We start from the raw sequence: 18618 nt of genomic DNA on the forward strand, positions 1-18618 counted from the left end.
AGGAAAAGGAGAGAGGAAATCGGTGGCTGGGACCCACCAGCCTAACACGTCACGCGCGAAACCGTTTCACACAGGTAGTGGGCGAGCCAGGAACGTTTGATTGCCCTCGATCCAACGTCTCACGCGCGACCGGCCGAAGACTTTGCTGGTCCGCCGGCAGTAAACGTTTCCCAAAAATATAACAATGTGAAAGCGACACATACACAAAGGAAAAACTTGAGAAACACACGCAAAAGAGGGGAAAAAAGACAGAGCAAAAACAAAAATTGACTATTTTTTCTTCAAAAACTAAAAATATGAAAACTAAAATGGTGATCTCTAGATAAAAATGAATTGTGACTAATATTGATAGTGTGGTCTTCCACATCTCTCTCGATCACACACATGCGCATGTGCAAACGGACACACGCGAGTTAACAGACACACGGACACGCGTAAGCAAGCACACATGCTCGGGCGAGCGAGCACACACATCACACATGGAAACACACATAGGCACGCACGAACGTATGTTACATTTTTTTTAGGCTAACGAACGCATGTTATGTGCCTCTGCCTATTTGATCCCCCTGTTTTTTTTTTTTTTTTTGAGGCAAACCCACCGTGTTTGTTAATTGGATCGATTATCGCCTTTGAACGTGGGCTGTTCAAGGCCCAAAGTATGGGGCAGAGAGCAACAGGTTAGAGGAAGGAAAAATTTGACTGAAGCTAAAAACTTTTCTCAGGCAATATACAAATACCAAAAGTGGTGAATTAGTGGGTTTAAACCTGATAGGACTGGACTAAAGACGACGTGTATTTGTAAACTAACTTAGGCCCCGCTTGGAATCGCTGTAAGTTGATACGTCCGGATTTCATTTACAGTGTATATTACCGGCCGTAGCGTAACTTTCGCCGTCTTACAGGGGTATTTAGGAGCTAAACGATAATCCAAACGGGGCCTTAGATATTCTTACCTCCCAAGTCACGATGCTGAGCGTTGATTCTTTATTCAATGAAAATTGAGAGGCTGCGTACTTCAAAAACTGTGTACAATTGAAGCATATCTGTATTCGCTGCATATGATGATATGCAGAAACGATCTGGGGTTTGTGCTCGAGATGCAATCAATCAGTATGCAAGGGCCAAACAATCACATTGTGAGATAACAACCGAGGGATTGCCACGGAGTATGGTTAAAACAGTTTATACTTTAACACGAATACCGGTGATGGGTTCTGCGAAAATGATAATCCATAGTTGCATTGCAAGGCCTTTGTAACCTCGAAACAAGAAGGACGATATTTGTGCTAAAATGATATTCAAAGATCGTCCTTGACACTAATATTCAGAAGTTTAGCCAGCTCGCCACTTTCATATGCATCAACGGTATCTGCATTTTCCCCATGAAAATAGAAAGTAGGAGTCAGGATGGAACAAGAATTCATAGAAATCCTTGTTGTAACTGATCTATGTACCAGAACACTACGTACCATCAGAGCCTCCCAAGTGCTTTCCTCGGATAAAAACCTGAGGAACAGTACGCCTGCCAACCATGTCGGATAAGGCGTCCTGGATTTCCCCACCATCCTCTGCATCACAACCAGAATAAATCTTTTCATTGAAAAAATTCCGTGAATTGTAAGCGATTTACGACATTTTCAGGATGTTGGTGTTTCCGGTCTAAGAGCCAACTTGTGGAATATAGGGGACATAACAGCATAATATTGAAGGCAAAATCTTTTACAGATAGATAAACAAAGAGCATGATCGCATACAGATAACTAGTGAGAATGGATGTACCTCGCTGATCAAGCTCGACGACATATGGGTCCTTCTTCAGTTCAAGTTCCTTAAACACAGCCTTTGCCCTTTTACAGTACCTGCAAAAATTGAGTACTTAAACATACTGTTCCTTCAGACAGTACGAAAACACTGAAATATGGTAAGTTGACAGTAGTTGGGTTCTGCAACTATGGGCAGCGGCGGAGCCAGGAACAGAGTAGGTGTGGGGCTAAATTATGATAGGCGAAATTTTTCACCAAATATCAAACAACACACACCATAGTAGGAGCATATTACCACTCACACTAACATAAATCTCTAATCTCCAGATCAAACCCACCAATTGGTTTTCGAAGCCAGAGATCGGCAATAATTTCATCCATATTCACTCTGCTCTTCTCTTTAACAGCACAATATGTGTTCTGCTTTGTGTTACAAACTTTTGCTAGTGCCTGGCATCTTTTGGGTATTATCTATCCACCATATTCCTAGCAAATTATGAAATTACAAAAGATAAAACACAGTCTAATTAGAATTAAGCATGCATCCATCCAAAGATAGACTAGTTTTCTAGTTACAATATATTTGGGGTTTCACGAGATGGAATAAACAAGGATAAATTTACACACCAACCTAGGGTTGGCCTTTGCTGAATGGCTAAATTGGAGAACAGCTGGTTGGGGAGTTGATCGTAGTATCATCAGTACCGCTGGAGCGCCAGCGGTAATCACTGCTGGCCTGCCGCCTGATGCCTGGGTTTATGGAGATTAGAAATTTTGAGAGGGGAAAGACAAGAAGCATGAGTCATAAATCTCTGGTGCTAGCACAAGGGATGCGTGGAGTCATAGAGATGTACAGATCACTATATCGTCGCTCCAGTCAGCCAGGTGGTGGTGCCATGGCGCAGCTGGTTCTGCACTTACACCTAATACGGTAATACGTACTCATTTACGCCATGGGCTGGACCGGTGCTACAGCCCGGGTAGAACCAGCCGCAGCTCCGCCCCCGACTGTGGGCATCATCATCATAATTCATTATGCACATGATCTGACTGCCTCAGTGCCTTTCAGTTTCATATTATCTGACCATATCAGTGCCACCCCGCATAGCCATGCACTCTTCACAAGTGTTCGCGTTCAAGTATTGAACTTCACACAACCATTTAAGTTTAGCTTATTTCATTATACTTGCAAGAGTTCTGGTGAGCTAATCAGACTCGAGCTTGTACCGGACAAACTCAAAATGCTAACCTAATAAAGCATTCTAAAAGGAAAGTAGAGATCCAGATTCTCCTACATTATCTATGGCATGAAACCAGAGGCTCGCTAAAATGACTAAACCAGAACAAAGAGAACTTTTTCTTGTTTCAGATAAAACAAGCAGTGTAGAAAAGTACTGCTACTTTCTCTCATCATGTAGTGTATCAAGAATTTTAAGAAAATAGAAACTTAGAACACTAACACCAGGTAAGGCCAGATAATATCTTCCTGTTCAGTTCAGTACCAACAAGGCAACAACAAATAGCTGTTGCCTAAATCTTCATACAATACAAAATCCGGTTTACCGTGTTCGAGAATTTTGAAGCAGATAGAGCCATGGTATGATTTAGATCAAAGTTTCATGGGCTTGTCACTCAATGACAACGTAAATTCTCTTGTTCGGCAGTATGATTCTGCCGGGGGGGGGGGGGGGGGGGGGGGGGGGGGGGGGCATCATTAATAGAGGTGTTCAGCCCGTCCTTATTCCCTCTGTTTGCTCCATTGTAGTGCCACCTCGGGTGCAGTTCTTTCTCTGGCTCCTCTCCTCTCACATAGTAAATTAATGACTAGGCACAATCTTGAAAAAGGGGAAAATAAACAAGCCTTTAGATTGTGTTTTCTGTTCTGAACAAGAGACTAGCTTTCACCTCTTTTTTTTGATTGTGTGGTGGCCAAAGAGTTTGGGAATTACTCCCATCTTTCTTTGGGAAACCTCCAGGTGCTGATTACTTGTCAATTGCCAGATATTGGCCTGCCAATAAGAACCATACTGTACTTGATTCTGCCTGTGCTTGTGCTCTGTGGTGCATTTGGAAAACTAAAAATCCTCACATTTTGATTTGAACAATGCATTATGGTCTGATATTAAACAGGTTTGGTGGCTGATAACGATTACTCTAAAAGAGTGACAAATTATGCTCAAAGAGGATCACCTAAAGAGAGCGAATGCACTCTCACAGATGATCTCCAATCATGTGAATCGACCGCACCTGCTGTCGGTGGGGTGACAGGATGTGATCTGATAGCTGGAGGTGAGATGAGCAACCTGTCATCCTCCAACAGTCTTTGGCATGCTCTGTACCATCCTGGCACTGACACCACCTCTCCGCCTCACTCCAAGCTACCCTGGGAACCAAAGTTGCCCACTCTCAGCCCAAGTACACCGCTGGAGATAGTGAATTCGCCATCACAATCGCCTATGAAGAGGATGAAGGTGGCGTTCGTCAACATCTCCACTGTGAAGCTAGGAGGCGCTTATGATCTGGGTTTGCTGTGAGTTTGGAGGAGACCAATGTTTGCCACAACTGTTTCTGGTTTTGTGTGATGTAATGGTGTAGTGGAGCAAGAATGTCTACAGTCCAAACGATTTCGGCTCTGGTTTTAGTACAAAAGAAAGCAAGAAATCACCATACTACAGTAGGATCCTGGAAAGGAGAGACTATTCTCTGGTTCCTCGTCCAAACAATTTTGACCAAGTTCAGAACTTCAAATTTCAGTTTTCCGTGCTCTAGTAAGTTTCAAAGTAGATAAAGGTTTGGATCTGCGCTCGACGGTACGGACGATTCAAACGAAGCAATAAATCACCATACTACAGAAATTCTGCAAAGGAGAAACTAATATCTCTGTTCCTTGACCAAAATAAATTTCTGACCAGGCCATGGGGCTGAATTCACTAAGCAAGGCCCTAGAATCTAGATGTCCTACATCGCCACCGTCAGATCAGCGAGACCAGAACACGCAGCAACCACATCCAAATCCAAGGTCGCAGTTCATCGGCGCAGGCAGGCAGGCAGCGGATCGACGCAGATCGAGGGGTGGGGAGGGAAGGGAGAGGGGACTTACGGGCAGTAGGACTTGGAGAAGATGACGACGTCGTGGGCCTTGACGGTGGACTTCACGAAGGCCGTCTTGGACGCCGAGGCGGATCCGAAGGCCGCGAGCGCGATGAACGCGGCGGCCGCCGCCGCCACGCCGAAGCGCCGGAACGTCGTCGACGCCATCTGGCTCCGCCGCCGGCGAGGTCGAGGTCGAGGCGCGGTGAGTAGACGGCGGGGTTCGTTTGGGGTCTGACGAGTCTTCCCTCCGGTGTGTGGACGCCTTTGCTATAGGCTGTACGCCGGTGTTCAGCTCGCGGTTACGGAATCAGGGGAGTACGCCTTCTTGCTTGGATTGTGTAAAGCCGGCCAAATACGACTTCAATGGTTTCTTCTCCTTTTTTTTTTCGTCCGACATGTATAGCTATCGCCTATCGGTAATCAGTGACGACCGACCAAAGATGATGGGTCAGTGGTACCAAAAAAATTGCATTTGTCACCGCAACTTCCTCTTGTAAGCGTCTTCTATTTTCTTTACAGAGAGAATAGATTTCTCGGACACCGACGATGGCGATTGAGAGGACAGTGAGGACGGGATCCTGGCGTGGTTCTGAGGTTGGCAGGTGGCTTCTGATCGATTGATCTTGGCCGCCCATTGTGCTGTGATATTACTCCCTTCATTTTTTTTTATTTCGCATATTTGCTTTGTTTCAGGTCAAACTTTCTAAACTTTGAAAGTTTATACCAAAAAATATAACATCCACATGTCAATCCATTAGAATCATTATCCAATAAATTCTCATACTGCATATATTTTTTATTGTGAAAATTTAGATTGTTTTGATAAACTTGGTCAAACTATATAATGTTTCACTTAGGAGCTAATACGGGGTGTAAATCAAAACGGAGGGAGTACTACTACTAGTTCCGTACCTGTGCGTGCTTTTGGGAGTTTAACACTCTGTATGGACGAAAATCCATTTTGGCTCTTAGGGAGCACATGCTCCTGCGTGCCAAAAATGGATTTTATAAATATAAAAAAGAATGAAAAAACATTTTCATTGTCACACCCAAATGACACATGCAAATTTTCAGGGGAAAAACTTAAGCATTTTGACCTATGAATAAAAAGCGAGTTGAATTCCAAATGTTAAATTTTTTTCACCGACGAAGCACTGTTGTCCCATATGACATGAAAATTGCCAGGCACACTTGCTACACTAATATGAACATCCACAAAAAAAAATCATAATTTTAAAATTTATTTATGATTAGGGAGCATATGCTCCTACCCAAAAATCAGCGTCCCTCTGTACAGACTACTATATTGATGAATAAATTGCAACCAATACTACTATATTGATGAATAAATTGCAACCAATCCAATGCTGTTGTACCAAGGAGTATGCATCGTTTCCCATGTTTTGCAAATCTCTTTCACAATGGATTCATTCTGACAAAGCAAATAAGCACCACATCATAAACCTTACCTAGTGATGATAATGCTATCACCAATAAGATCATGGGTTGGTTCCTTATTGGAAGCTTACATACATGCATGGGGAAAAACATGCAAAATCAGCTTTCAGGTGCGCCAGCTTCTTTTGAAAACACAGCCAAGTTCAATTCTTCTACTTCTTGCCCTACTTACTTTCTAGTCAACAATATTGGGAAGACAACAGATACTGCTTTCAAGGGAGCACATCTGGAAGTGCAGATATCTTGAGACACCCACCAATCTACTCTTCCTCGGCCTCGTACTCGTCGTCATCGTCGTCGTCGTCATCGTATTCATCAACATCATCATCATCTTGAGTACTAGCAGCTTTACGGCGGAAGCTGTCCATCTCGTACCTCCCGTCATCCTCGTTGATGAACTCCAGACCATACACCGCATCCCTGTGCTTCACTACCAACCAGCGAAGCAGCCGGTCCTCCTTGTTTAGATAGTGCAGTTCTTTAGTAAAGGAAGGTGGCACCATCATGGTCATTTGCACAAGTTGACCCTGAAAGCACAACGGCACATAAGCAAACCAGGAGACCACACACAATGCAATTCATCAGTTTACACTTTATGCTGCAATGCTAGACGAAAGGAAAGATGACAATGAACAACGATTGGAATTTAACACTACTTAACCAGGTGTGTATCAGAACAATTCTCAAATGCACTGAGATGCATTCCGTGTGCCTCCCAGATGCTTTGGCCATTTTTCTATGGGTGCTGTAATTTACTTTTCTCACTATTTGGTCCAAGGTTTATCAGAGAGTTTTGGGGGGGGGGGGGGGGGGGGGGGGGGGGGGGGGGGGTGGATTTATACGGACATTCTCACGGCGCTGCATTTCATTTTCAAACTGTTTGGTTGAAGGTTTTATTGAAGAGTTGCAGGAAAAAAAATGTTTACACCCAGACTGCTACTGGGTCCATCACAATTTGGTACAGGTGGAAAGTTACAACCAGTTAACTGATGCATCACTGCAATCCTTAGTCAGACTGACATAGCACTCACTGTATGGAAGTTGACGAGTTATTTCAAAACAAAGGCTGAACTACAAACTTCAAAAGACGAGGATGCGATAATACAAGATATACTGGAAATGGTGTGTTCACAATTTGTCAAAGTTAAAGCGCATTCCAATCGGCCAACCACTGTTAATTATTCAGTAACTCACAAACTAATCTCGCATGAGAAGGTAATGACTCAAGTCAGATTCACATACAAAAAGTGAGATTGCATGAAAAGATACAGTAACAAAAAAACATGGTATATAAGTGAGAAAGGATAGCCTGCACATCAAAGGAAAAAAAATATAACCTCAATAATGATCACTCAGAAGCCTGTAGAGTAAGGAACCTGAGAAGGCATAATGCCTCCAAAGTTCTGTTCAAGAACATTAACAATATATTGTTTTTCTACACTCCCCAATAGTCTTTGTGACAGTGATCAGCCCTTCTCCACTAAGATGCTTGTGCTAAAAGTGTTACAGGGTCTCAACCTGAAAATTGACAAAGCAGCCTTTATCGAGGTCAAGAATTTCAGGGGCTGAGGCCTCGCGACGTGTTCCAACTGAACATCCTGTCTCAGACAGGCTGACCATGCTGCAAAGGTTGTCATAATGGCAGGTGTGTTCAAGCAATGGGAAGAGTGAAACTTGTTCTCGATATAGATAGCAAAAGTACTATCTTTCCCTAAATTCTTCTCCTGTGCATGCTATCTCGTGTTCCGTGATTAGAAAAGACCTGTTTCTTGTCACCAAATAAAGCCCTTGAGTGCTTCCAGAAGAAGCAAGCAGTGTCATTCAGCTGCACGATAATATCAAGGATCTCCAAGGATATGGAGTAAAAAAAGGTGCTGAAACCGTCTTGAGTACAAAGAATGTGGTCATGGACAGGCTCATACTTCCAGTGATTCGACTCCTTGGGGTCAGTGACGTTCCTGCGTGTTGGCCATTTGAACCGCCAAAGAAATTAACACCACTGCTTGGGACAAAGAACCATGTGCGGCACTGGAGGTGGGAGAAGCAGAGGTGTCAGCTAAGCTGGAGCTATGGCGGCAGTGATATGTAAGCAAGCCCGATTGGTGAGCTTGCCGGAACTGTGGTTGGTGGCCAAAGTGTGGCAGCCAAAAGGATCGTAAAAAGGGGTGAGCAGAAGGGCAATGCTATACCAAGAATACTTTTAAACCCCAGAAAATCAAAGATCCAAGCACCATACCCTTCTATTCAGTATTCAAAGCAAACAGATCACAGTGCGAGCCACTCGACCAGTGCAATCCTGAGTTCTGATTTAAAACACTAACTGGAATCAATAGAATGATCTGAACCTAAACAAATTATCTACTAAGGCACTCTATCGATGACACCGAGGTCAATACCCACGAGCATTCTAAAAACCAACGGCCAAACCTACTTGGACATTTCATCGAGCATGTCAAAGGCACCACCCATCACCAAGACCCAAAACGCTAAAGGCCTAAACACTCATACCAACTTAAACATTTCTTCATATACGCACCAATCTAGCCGAACGAATCAGATCGGCACGCTCCGCGCTGTCACGAGGCACATCACACGGGGAATACGAGGCTTTGATCGAGGAGTACAAATAACGAGTGGCAAACCGGGGCAGACCTGGAAGTGACGGCCGTCAAGCTTCCTGATGCCGTAGCCGAGGTGTACTTTGCCAAAGGATTTGAGCTCGGTGACAACGCCGTTGCGCTGGTAGGCGCGCCCCGCCACCCGCGCCACAAGCTCCGCTATGGCCTCCTTGGTCACCATCGGTTTCACCATCAGCATGCAGTCGTACAGCGGCATCTTCCCCGCAACTCCTCTTTGCCTCTCCCTCGGCGAGCCTGTACCTCGCGCTCACTGGTTCTCTAAAATGCACCGATATGGATACGTGTATCAGTATCAGGCCGAGACGGATATGTAAATTCAGAATTTTTGAAAAGCGCCAATACGGGGATTCATTTTAATATTTTTTGATTCACAAAAAAAGTATAGAAGCTAGGATCAGAACAGCTGATTACCTTCTTGTTTGCTCTACTGTGGATGCCGAAGCAGCTCCAAGCCCCTCCAACTGACAATGTTGATGCCCTGTTCCAACTCCAAGTTCCAAAGTGGTAGAATTCGACTTTCAGTAAGTGTAAAATGAATATGGAGCATCAAATCAAATCACTAGTTAGTTGTACATCTATCATGGCATAACACGAAAGGTGGAACCTGAAAATCAGTCAGCTAACATGCAAAAGGAGAAACAATCTCTTTAAACGGCAATATTTTAGGTCTGACTGTTAAAATCAACAACACAGCATAACGGTAGCACTATATTCCCAATCATAAACAAGATTTGGGATGTCTATCATGCCAACAATACCACTAGTACTAATGTGCGCACCAATTTCGGCCAGTATAACCAAGACAAAGCTTGTGCTCTCTCAAATTGCATGTTACTGCTAAGCTTTGATTTCAGGTGCAGATAAAACAACTTAATCTTTTTCCTTTTCATATATCGTCAATCATTGCATGTTTCACTGCTAACATGTTTAAACCAAAATATTTGCTCATCTAAAAAAATCAAGCTACAAGTTGTAAACATTTGGCCCTACAAGCATATCACAAACGCCTATGAAGCAAAATGCTCTCACATGTAAACTCGAAAAATCATGCAGCAAGTACTCATCAGGAAATAATCATCGTTATATATATCCTCACAATATCAGATCTACAGCAAGTACCCACCCAATACAAAAATCAGGAAGGGAAAAACATTGAAGAGGGGGAAAGGAGAGAGGAGGGGTGAGGGAGGAAGGAGGGAGGACGAAGGACGAAGGAGTGGTGGCTACCTGCTACCTGCTGCCTATGGACTGGTAGAGCGGCTGCTCCAGGGAGGGAGGCGCTGCTGGGATCCTGTACCGGCGGCGGGGCAGCGGAGGCTTCGGCCGGCAGCGGCACGGCGTGCCGGCAGTGGTGGCGGCGGCGGCGGGTAGGAACCCTATACCTGTCGCGCTAGGGAAGGACTCTTGGGGGAGGGAGGCTCGCTTAAGGGCAGAGATCATCAGCCATTCAAACGCGCCATCCAACGGACGTCATCCATCCCAAGCAAAAGCCTCCCACACTTGACGAACGAGGCATCCAGCCCAGTACAACCGAAACAAAGTTCAGTTTTTCAGCCTGTTTTCAGTCACTAAAAAATACAAATCCTCCCCTCTGATCCGTTTTAAGATGTACTAAAGCTGCGACAGTGTCCAAGGATAAACTCTTGCAACGTTGGCAGCCTCCGCCTGATACTACGATCAAGATAAACTCGGATGGAGCGTTTCAAGCGGGAGAATCTCATGCTGGATGGGGGGTCATTGCCAGAGATGCAGAAGGAAACATCATCGCAGCCCGGGCCGGTCGCCAGGACAACGTGTGTGATGCTTTCGGGGCCGGAGCACATGCGATGGCACAAGCTATAGCCCTTGCTGCTGATCTAGGCATGCCACGGGTGATCTTTGAGACCGATTCCCAGCTTCTGGCCGATGCCCTGGATTTGCAGAAGGTCGACTCATCACCTTATACTGCAATTATTGAGGATTCGAAACTCCAGCTGAAGCTATGGTTCTCCAAACATGTAATCTCTGCATGTCGGCGTAGTGCAAACTATGTAGCTCATGAACTAGCAGCCATTGGGCGCATGTATGAACCAAACCACTACATAGAGTGGGAGTCCGATGTACCAGCCCTTGTGATTGTTTGTGCTCAAGGCGATTTGCCTGAGCACCGTTAAGGTTCAATAAAGCTTTGCTTTATCTAAAAAAAAAAAAAACTGCGACAATAATATGGATCGCACGGAGTAACATTTTTCCAGTCAGTTACCAATACAAACAACAATTTTTTTTTACAAATTGCAGCATTGTATAATGCAAATGATTAATATTTTTCAGTTAGTTAACAAACAGTTTTCTGGTTAACAGACAATAGTGTGGAAGCTCTTTTATTGCTAAGATACACTCCCTCCGTTCCTAAATATAAGTCTTTTTAGATATTTTAATATAGACTACATACAAATGTATATAGATATACTTTAGAATGTAGATTCACTCATTTTGCTCTGTATGTAGTTCATATTAAATTTTTTAAAAAGACTTATATTTAAAAACGGAGGGAGTATAAGCTACCCAGTAGGTTCGAACAGCATCAGTTTTTCAGTCTGTTAACAAACAATAGCAATTTTACTACTGAGATACACAGCAGTTTTTCAATCAGTTTTACTACTGTGATAAGCAGCAGTTTTACAGACGAACAACAACAGTTTTAGTACTGAGATAAGCAGTAGTTTTTCTGTCAGTTAGCGAACATTAGTAGTTCTTCAGCAAGATCTTTCATGTATACTTCCATTGCATAAACATGAGCAGAAATAAGCTAGTACAATTTAGAAAAATAGCGAATCGAAAAATTGCAGAGAAGCAACTCTTGTGTAAAACACTTTTCTTCAGATTTCTTAAGAGACACGAGCCACTTATCATTGAAATTCAAAAGCTCTTGTACAATTTCAGAACAAAGTGCTATTACTGAAACAATGATTCAAGTGAAGAAATTTGGCCATTTCCCTTGTACAATTAGGTCACAAATACTCAAGCCTAATCATTAGAGGTACACGCAAGAGTTTTCCGTGAGTGTGTGCGTGGGGGGGGGGGGGGGGGGGCAACTGTTGGGGAACGTAGTAATTTCAAAAAAAACTCCTACGCACACGCAAGATCATGGTGATGCATAGCAACGAGAGGGGAGAGTGTTGTCCACGTACCCTCGTAGACCGAAAGCGGAAGCGTTAGCACAACGCGGTTGATGTAGTCGTACGTCTTCACGATCCGACCGATCAAGTACCGAATGTACGGCACCTCCGAGTTTAGCACATGTTCAGCTTGATGACGTCCCTCGAACTCCGATCCAGCCGAGTGTTGAGGGAGAGTTTCGTCAGCACGACGGCGTGGTGACGATGATGATGTCCTACTGACGCAGGGCTTCGCCTAAGCACCGCTACGATATTATCGAGGTGGATTATGGTGGAGGGGGCACCGCACACGGCTAAAAGATCAATGATCAATTGTTGTGTCTATGGGGTGCCCCCCTGCCCCCGTATATAAAGGAGCAAGGGGGGCGGGGAGAGGCGGCCGGCCAGGAGGGGCGCGCCAGGAGGAGTCCTACTCCCACCGGGAGTAGGACTCCCTCCCTTACTTGTTGGATTAGGAGAAGGGGGGAAGGAGGAGGGAGAGAGGAAGGAAAGGGGGGCGCCGCACCCCTCCTTGTCCAATTCGGACTAGAGGGGGAGGGGGCGCGCGGCCTGCCCTGGCCGCCCCTCCTCTTCTCCACTAAGGCCCATGTAGGCCCATTAAACCCCCGCAGGGGGGTTCCGGTAACCCCCGGTACTCCGGTATATATCCGATAACCTCCGGAACCATTCCGGTGTCCGAATATAGTCGTCCAATATATCAATCTTCATGTCTCGACCATTTCGAGACTCCTCGTCATGTCCGTGATCACATCCGGGACTCCGAACTACCTTCGGTACATCGAAACATATAAACTCATAATATAACTGTCATCGAAACTTTAAGCGTGCGGACCCTACGGGTTCGAGAACTATGTAGACATGACCGAGACACGTCTCCGGCCAATAACCAATAGCGGAACCTGGATGCTCATATTGGCTCCACATATTCTACGAAGATCTTTATCGGTCAAACCGCATAACAACATACGTTGTTCCCTTTGTCATCGGTATGTTACTTGCCCGAGATTCGATCGTCGGTATCTCAATACCTAGTTCAATCTCATTACCTGCAAGTCTCTTTACTCGTTCTGTAATACATCATCCCGCAACTAACTCGTTAGTTGCAATGCTTGCAAGGCTTATGTGATGTGCATTACCGAGTGGGCCCTAGAGATACCTCTCCGACAATCGGAGTGACAAATCCTAATCTCGAAATACGCCAACCCAACAAGTACCTTTGGAGACACCTGTAGAGCACCTTTATAATCACCCAGTTATGTTGTGACGTTTGGTAGCACACAAAGTGTTCCTCCGATAAACGGGAGTTGCATAATCTCATAGTCATAGGAACATGTATAAGTCATGAAGAAAGCAATAGCAGAATACTAAACGATCGTGTGCTAAGCTAACGGAATGGGTCAAGTCAATCACATCATTCTCGTAATGATGTGATCCCGTTAATCAAATGACAACTCATGTCTATGGCTAGGAAACATAACGATCAACGAGCTAGTCAAGTAGAGGCATACTAGAGACACTATGTATGTCTATGTATTCACACAAGTATTATGTTTCCGGTTAATACAATTCTAGCATGAATAATAAACATTTATCATGATATAAGGAAATAAATAATAACTTTATTATTGCCTCTAGGGTATATTTCCTTCAGTCTCCCACTTACACTAGAGTCAATAATCTAGATTACATAGTAATGATTCTAACACCCATGGAGCCTTGGTGCTGATCATGTTTTGCTCGTGGAAGAGGCTTAGTCAATGGGTCTGCAACATTCAGATCCGTATGTATCTTGCAAATTTCTATGTCTCCCACCTGGACTAGATCCCGGATGGAATTGAAGCGTCTCTTGATGTGCTTGGTTCTCTTGTGAAATCTGGATTCCTTCGCCAAGGCAATAGCACCAGTATTGTCACAAAAGATTTTCATTGGACCCGATGCACTAGGTATGACACCTAGATCGGATATGAACTCCTTCATCCAGACTCCTTCATTTGCTGCTTCCGAAGCAGCTATGTACTCCGCTTCACACGTAGATCCCGCCACAACGCTTTGTTTAGAACTGCACCAACTGACAGCTCCACCGTTCAATGTAAACACGTATCCGGTTTGCGATTTAGAATCGTCCGGATCAGTTTCAAAGCATGCATCGACGTAACCATTTACGACTAGCTCTTTGTCACCTCCATATACGAGAAACATTCCTTAGTCCTTTTCAGGTATTTCAGGATGTTCTTGACCGCTGTCCAGTGATCCACTCCTGGATTACTTTGGTACCTCCTTGCTAAACTTATAGCAAGGCACACATCAGGTCTGGTACACAGCATTGCATACATGATAGAGCCTATGGCTAAAGCATAGGGAACATCTTTCATCTTCTCTCTATCTTCAGTCTTACTCAACTTCACACCTTGTAACATAGGCAAGAACCCTTTCTTTGCTTGATCCATTTTGAACTTCTTCAAAACTTTGTCAAGGTATGTGCTTTGTGAAAGTCCAATTAAGCGTCTTGATCTATCTCTATAGATCTTGATGCCCAATATATAAGCAGCTTCACCGAGGTCCTTCAGTGAAAAACTCTTATTCAAGTACCCCTTTATGCTATCCAGAAATTCTATATCATTTCCAATCAGTAATATGTCATCTAGATATAATATCAGAAATGCTACAGAGCTCCCACTCACTTTCTTGTAAATACAGGCTTCTCCAAAAGTCTGTATAAAACCAAATGCTTTGATCACACTATCAAAGCGTTTATTCCAACTCCGAGAGGCTTGCACCAGTCCATAAATGGATCGCTGGAGCTTGCACACTTTGTTAGCTCCTTTTGGATCAACAAAACCTTCCGGTTGCATCATATACAACTCTTCTTCCAGAAATCCATTCAGGATTGCAATTTTGACATCCATTTGCCAAATTTCATAATCATAAAATGCGGCAATTGCTAACATGATTCGGACAGACTTAAGCATCGCTACGGGTGAGAAAGTCTCATCGTAGTCAATCCCTTGAACTTGTCGAAAACCTTTCGCAACAGGTCGAGCTTTATAGACAGTAACATTACCGTCAGCGTCAGTCTTCTTCTTGAAGATCCATTTATTCTCAATGGCTTGCCGATCATCGGGCAAGTCAACCAACGTCCACACTTTGTTCTCATACATGGATCCCATCTCAGATTTCATGGCCTCAAGCCATTTTGCGGAATCTGGGCTCACCATCGCTTCTTCATAGTTCGTAGGTTCATCATGGTCTAGTAACATGACTTCCAGAACAGGATTACCGTAACACTCTGGCGCGGATCTTACTCTGGTTGATCTACGAGGTTCAGTAACAACTTGATCTGAAGTTTCATGATCATCATCATTAACTTCCTCACTAATTGGTGTACGTGTCATAGAAACCGGTTTATGTGATGAACTGCTTTCCAATAAGGGAGCAGGTGTTACCTCATCAAGTTCTACTTTCCTCCCACTCACTTCTTTCGAGAGAAACTCCTTCTCCAGAAAGATTCCAAATTTAGCAACAAAAGTCTTGCCTTCGGATCTGTGATAGAAGGTGTACCCAACAGTCTTTTTTGGGTATCCTATGAAGACACATTTTTCCGATTTGGGTTCGAGCTTATCAGGTTGAAGCTTTTTCACATAAGCATGCAGCCCCAAACTTTAAGAAACGACAACTTTGGTTTCTTGCCAAACCACAGTTCATAAGGCATCGTCTCAATGGATTTCGATGGTGTCCTATTTAACGTGAATGCAGCCATCTCTAAAGCATAACCCCAAAACGATAGCGGTAAATCAGTAAGAGACATCATAGATCGCACCATATCTAGTAAAGTACGATTACGATTACGACGTTCGGACACACCATTACGCTGTGGTGTTCCGGGTGGCGTGAGTTGCGAAACTATTCCGCATTCTTTCAAATGAAGACCAAACTCGTAACTCAAATATTCTCCTCCACGACCCAATCGTAGAAACTTTATTTTCTTGTTACGATGATTTTCAACTTCACTCTGAAATTCTTTGAACTTTTCAAATGTTTCAGACTTATGTTTCATTAATTAGATATACCCATATCTGCTCAAATCATCTGTGAAGGTGAGAAAATAACGATATCCGCCGCGAGCCTCAACATTCATCGGACCACATACATCTGTATGTATGATTTCTAACAAATCTATTGCTCACTCCATAGTTCCGGAGAACAACGTTTCAGTCATCTTGCCCATGAGGCACGGTTAGCAAGTACCAAGTGATTCATAATCAAGTGATTCCAAAAGTCCATCAGTATGGAGTTTCTTCATGCGCTTTACACCGATATGACCTAAACGGCAGTGCCACAAATAAGTTGCACTATCATTATTGAAGGAAATATGCCCTAGAGGCAATAATAAAGTTATTATTTATTTCCTTATATCATGATAAATGTTTATTATTCATGCTAGAATTGTATTAATCGGAAACATGATACATGTGTGAATACATAGACAAACAGAGTGTCACTAGTATGCCTCTACTTGACTAGCTCGTTGATCAAAGATGGTTATGTTTCCTAGCCATAGACATGAGTTGTCATTTGATTGACGGGATCATATCATTAGGAGAATGATGTGATTGACTTGACCCATTCCGTTAGCTTAGCACACGATCGTTTAGTATTCTGCTATTGCTTTCTTCATGACTTATACATGTTCCTATGACTATGAGATTATGGAACTCCCGTTTACCGGAGGAACACTTTGTGTGCTACCAAACGTCACAACGTAACTGGGTGATTATAAAAGTGCTCTACAGGTGCTTCCAAAGGTACTTGTTGGGTTGGCGTATTTCGAGATTAGGATTTGTCACTCCGATTGTCGGAGAGGTATCTCTGGGCCCACTCAGTAATGCACATCACTATAAGCCTTGCAAGCATTGTAACTAATGAGTTAGTTGCGGGATGATGTATTACAGAACGAGTAAAGAGACTTGCCGGTAACGAGATTGAACTAGGTATTGAGATACCGACGATCGAATCTCGGGCAAGTAACATACCGATGACAAAGGGAACAACGTATGTTGTTATGCGGTCTGACCGATAAAGATCTTCGTAGAATATGTAGGAGCCAATATGAGCATCCAGGTTCCGCTATTGGTTATTGACCGGAGACGTGTCTCGGTCATGTGTACATAGTTCTCGAACCCGTAGGGTCCGCACGCTTAAAGTTTGATGACGGTTATAATATGAGTTTATGTGTTTTGATGTACCGACGGTAGTTCAGAGTCCCGGATGAGATTAGGGACATGACGAGGAGTCTCGAAATGGTCGAGACGTAAAGATCGATATATTGGACGACTATATTTGTACATCGGAAAGGTTCCGAGTGATTCGGGTATTTTTTGGAGTACCGGAGAGTTACGGGAATACGTATTGGGCCTTAATGGGCCATACGGGAAAGGAGAGAAAGGCCCCAAAGGATGGCCGCACCCCTCCCCATGGACTAGTCCGAATTGGACTAGGGAGGGGGGGCGCCCCCTTCCTTCCTTCTCCTTCTCCCTTCCCTTCTCCTACTCCAACAAGGAAAGGAGGAGTCCTACTCCCGGTGGGAGTAGGACTCCCCCTTGGCGCGCCCTCTTCCTTGGCTGGCCGCCTCCCCCCTTGCTCCTTTATATACGGGGGCAGGGGGGCACCCCATAGACACAACAATTGATCTCTTAGCCGTGTGCGGTGCCCCCTTCCACCTCGATTATATCGTAGCGGTGCTCAGGCGAAGCCCTGCGTTGGTAGAACATCATCATCGTCACCACGCCGTCGTGCTGATGGAACTCTCCCTCAAAGCTCGTCTGGATCGGAGTTCGAGGGACGTCATCGAGTTGAACGTGTGCAGAACTCGGAGGTGCCGTGCGTTCGGTAATTGATCGGTCGGATCGTGAAGACGTACGACTACATCAACCGCGTTGTGCTAACGCTTCCGCTTTCGGTCTATGAGGGTACGTAGACACACTCTCCCCTCTCGTTGCGATGCATCACCATGATCTTGCGTGTGCGTAGAATTTTTTTGAAATTACTACGTTCCCCAACAGTGGCATCCGAGCCAGGTTTTATGCGTAGATGTCATATGCACGAGTAGAACACAAGTGAGTTGTGGGCGATATAAGTCATACTGCTTACCAGCATGTCATACTTTGGTTCGGCGGTATTGTTGGATGAAGCGGCCCGGACCGACATTACGCGTACGCTTACGCGAGACTGGTTCCTCCGACGTGCTTTGCACAGAGGTGGCTGGCGGGTGTCAGTTTCTCCAACTTTAGTTGAACCGAGTGTGGCTACGCCCGGTCCTTGCGAAGGTTAAAACAACACCAACTTGACAAACTATCGTTGTGGTTTTGATGCGTAGGTAAGAACGGTTCTTGCTAAGCCCGTAGTAGCCACGTAAAACTTGCAACAACAAAGTAGAGGACGTCTAACTTGTTTTTGCAGGGCATGTTGTGATGTGATATGGTCAAAGCATGATGCTAAATTTATTGT

At 44.3% G+C, this 18618-nt stretch overlaps 2 protein-coding genes across 5 annotated transcripts; both read right to left on the reverse strand.

Annotated features, from left to right (window-relative positions):
• Positions 1-1172: 1172 nt before the first annotated feature.
• Positions 1173-5165, reverse strand: LOC109732010 (glutaredoxin-C8). The gene is made up of 4 exons (XM_020291195.3): positions 4867-5165; positions 1783-1862; positions 1473-1571; positions 1173-1372 (listed from the first exon to the last, which is right to left on the reverse strand). The coding sequence occupies exons 1-4, from the start codon at positions 5022-5024 to the stop codon at positions 1302-1304; spliced, it is 408 nt and encodes a 135-aa protein (XP_020146784.1). The 5' UTR covers positions 5025-5165; the 3' UTR covers positions 1173-1301.
• A 1095-nt stretch (positions 5166-6260) lies between these two features.
• LOC109732011 (uncharacterized) lies at positions 6261-10414 on the reverse strand. Of its 4 annotated transcripts, none has more exons than XM_020291196.4 (4): positions 10184-10414; positions 9368-9434; positions 8970-9214; positions 6261-6844 (listed from the first exon to the last, which is right to left on the reverse strand). In XM_020291196.4, the coding sequence occupies exons 3-4, from the start codon at positions 9150-9152 to the stop codon at positions 6578-6580; spliced, it is 450 nt and encodes a 149-aa protein (XP_020146785.1). In that variant the 5' UTR covers positions 9153-9214; positions 9368-9434; positions 10184-10414; the 3' UTR covers positions 6261-6577. The 4 variants fall into 4 exon arrangements, with proteins under 4 accessions (XP_020146785.1, XP_040250889.1, XP_040250890.1 ...); XM_040394955.3 differs by having other exon boundaries at positions 8970-9206; positions 10184-10393; XM_040394956.3 differs by having other exon boundaries at positions 8970-9206; positions 9368-9443; positions 10184-10380.
• Positions 10415-18618: the final 8204 nt, after the last annotated feature.

Source organism: Aegilops tauschii, chromosome 7, assembly GCF_002575655.3.
Source record: "Aegilops tauschii subsp. strangulata cultivar AL8/78 chromosome 7, Aet v6.0, whole genome shotgun sequence".
NCBI classification, from domain to species: domain Eukaryota; kingdom Viridiplantae; phylum Streptophyta; class Magnoliopsida; order Poales; family Poaceae; genus Aegilops; species Aegilops tauschii.